The 2,074-nt window shown below is 31.3% G+C and overlaps 1 protein-coding gene across 1 annotated transcript in view; it reads left to right on the top strand.

Annotated features, from left to right (window-relative positions):
* The first annotated feature begins 1,305 nt into the window (after positions 1-1,305).
* Positions 1,306-2,074, top strand: part of LOC107010904 (cold and drought-regulated protein CORA-like) — a 4,841-nt gene continuing 4,072 nt past the window's right edge. Inside the window, exon 1 of the mRNA XM_015210164.2 lies at positions 1,306-1,835. Within this exon, the coding sequence (XP_015065650.1) occupies positions 1,360-1,835 (476 nt within the window). The 5' untranslated portion in view covers positions 1,306-1,359. The remainder of the gene's footprint in view (positions 1,836-2,074) is intronic.

Here is a 2,074-nt window from a genome sequence, read left to right on the forward strand (position 1 = left end):
AATCCAACTCTGTCAGTTCCTAATCAAAGATTGAGATGAATATAATATGCTGTCCAAAAATCAGCTCAATCGGACAAGAAACGAAGCGGGAATCGCAATTTGAAGTTGGCTGTTAGGGCTGAATTTTTGACTGCGAAAATCTGCTCTCTTTCTCTCTTTTTGGCTGCTGAAAAACTCTCTGTGTGTCTGAAAATAAGACCTAAATAGGCTTATATTTGCCTCATAAGAATGGGCCTATGGGCAAAAATGGGTTGGTCCAAATTGGGCTTTTATTTATCCACATAGGAAGGGAAAAAGGCCCATAACCCAACACGTAACTCTGCTTCGGGTTTAGATAAATAGAAACATTCAAAAGTTATACATTACTGATTACACACAACACTACTCGTTTTGATTAAAAAAAAAAATCTGAACTAACCACAAGGAAAATTGTCAAAATAAAGATAAAAAGAGTAGGGTAAAATAACATAACTCATAAATGAATTTTTCTAAGGATGCAATTTTTACGGTCAATATAGCTTATTTTGAAAAATATTTTTATTTGAATAATAAGTAAATTTGTCAACACATGCATTTGAAATATACCCCTTTAATTTGAGCATTAGTTCATCAATTTTTATGCATTATTACCTTGTGATCTATATATTGCAATGTTCCTTTTTTGAGTAAGAATATGATATATTCATGACAATTAATCTCATGATCCATTTTTGGTTTAAGTAAATTTACGTGTTGATTAGCTTGGCCAATTAAGTTTGAATCAAACATATATGGCCCATAAATTCAAAAATCAATTAATGAGCAGATCAACAAGACCCTATGACTTCATGAATTATGATCTTGATCATGATCATCCACAGAACATCGTTTTAAAATTGTTTTCATATTAATAAGATTGTATTTGACTTTCTCTCATTAACTTATTCTAATTTCCACGTTACTAATTAGTAACAATTAATCAATTAGGTTCTTGGTAATCTATCTAATTACTTAGTCAAGGATAAAATTGGAGTCAAAGTAAACTAATTAACAATAGAATAACTTAGATTAAGACAAAGGACAAGAATAATTCCTTCATTCAATATTCCACCAAACAACCAAATTTTTAATTTGGTGGGGTGGGAATTAAGACTTATAACGTCTATTAATTTGACATCAAAGTATAAATTCTACAATTTTGACTTGATAAAGGTTGTGATAAACTTGGCTTCCTCGTAATTGTTTCATTAATTATAATACCTAATCCCCACTTCTTCTTTTTATCATTGTATATAGAAAGGTGAAAAAAATGATTAATTATAATTAAGTATCCAAAATATCTCTTATAACACAAGGGAGAGAAAAAAATTAGATTGAAAAATGGTTAGGCTTTCTGTTACAAAAAATGGTGCAAACCTTGCAACAATATTAATGGTTGGCATGATCGCTGCTTCGATCTCGATGATGGCGATCATTATATTTGCGTGTGCAAAATCTTCCACGAAACGTAAGAATAAAAATAATTCATATAGTTGTGGTGATAGTGATGATGATAATAAAGTACAAAAAACTCGTGCAAAAGAAGAAATGTTAGTTAGTGCTATCGAAATTGCAACAACTTTTGTGGATATTCCATCTACTTATGATGTTTGCGATAATAATAATGATGGTGCGAAAGATACTCGATGTCATGATGGCGATACAACGAAAAATAATGAAATTAGTATTGATCGTAACGATAATAATTATGTTAGTAGTGACAATAATAATAATATGGGTACAAGTCATACTCATGATGTTAGCACAAATAATACTAGTGGTGGAGATAGTGGTCATCATCATGGTGATACAAGTGGGTGAAGGAATATTGATTGTATTGAAGTGTTAACCTAATAAGGGAATACATGGGAGATATATATAGGAGATATAGGAAGGAGTACTAATCCTAATAGGACTAGGATTAAGGAGTACTAATCCTAATAGGACTAGGATTAGTACACAGTAAATACTAATATTATTTAATACTATCTGTTATTATCCCCCCTCAAGCTGAGCTGAGCGGAAGCGAACGGAAGCTTGGAACTGAGGTAATCGT

The sequence above is a fragment of the Solanum pennellii genome, chromosome 2, assembly GCF_001406875.1.
Source record: "Solanum pennellii chromosome 2, SPENNV200".
NCBI lineage: Eukaryota > Viridiplantae > Streptophyta > Magnoliopsida > Solanales > Solanaceae > Solanum > Solanum pennellii.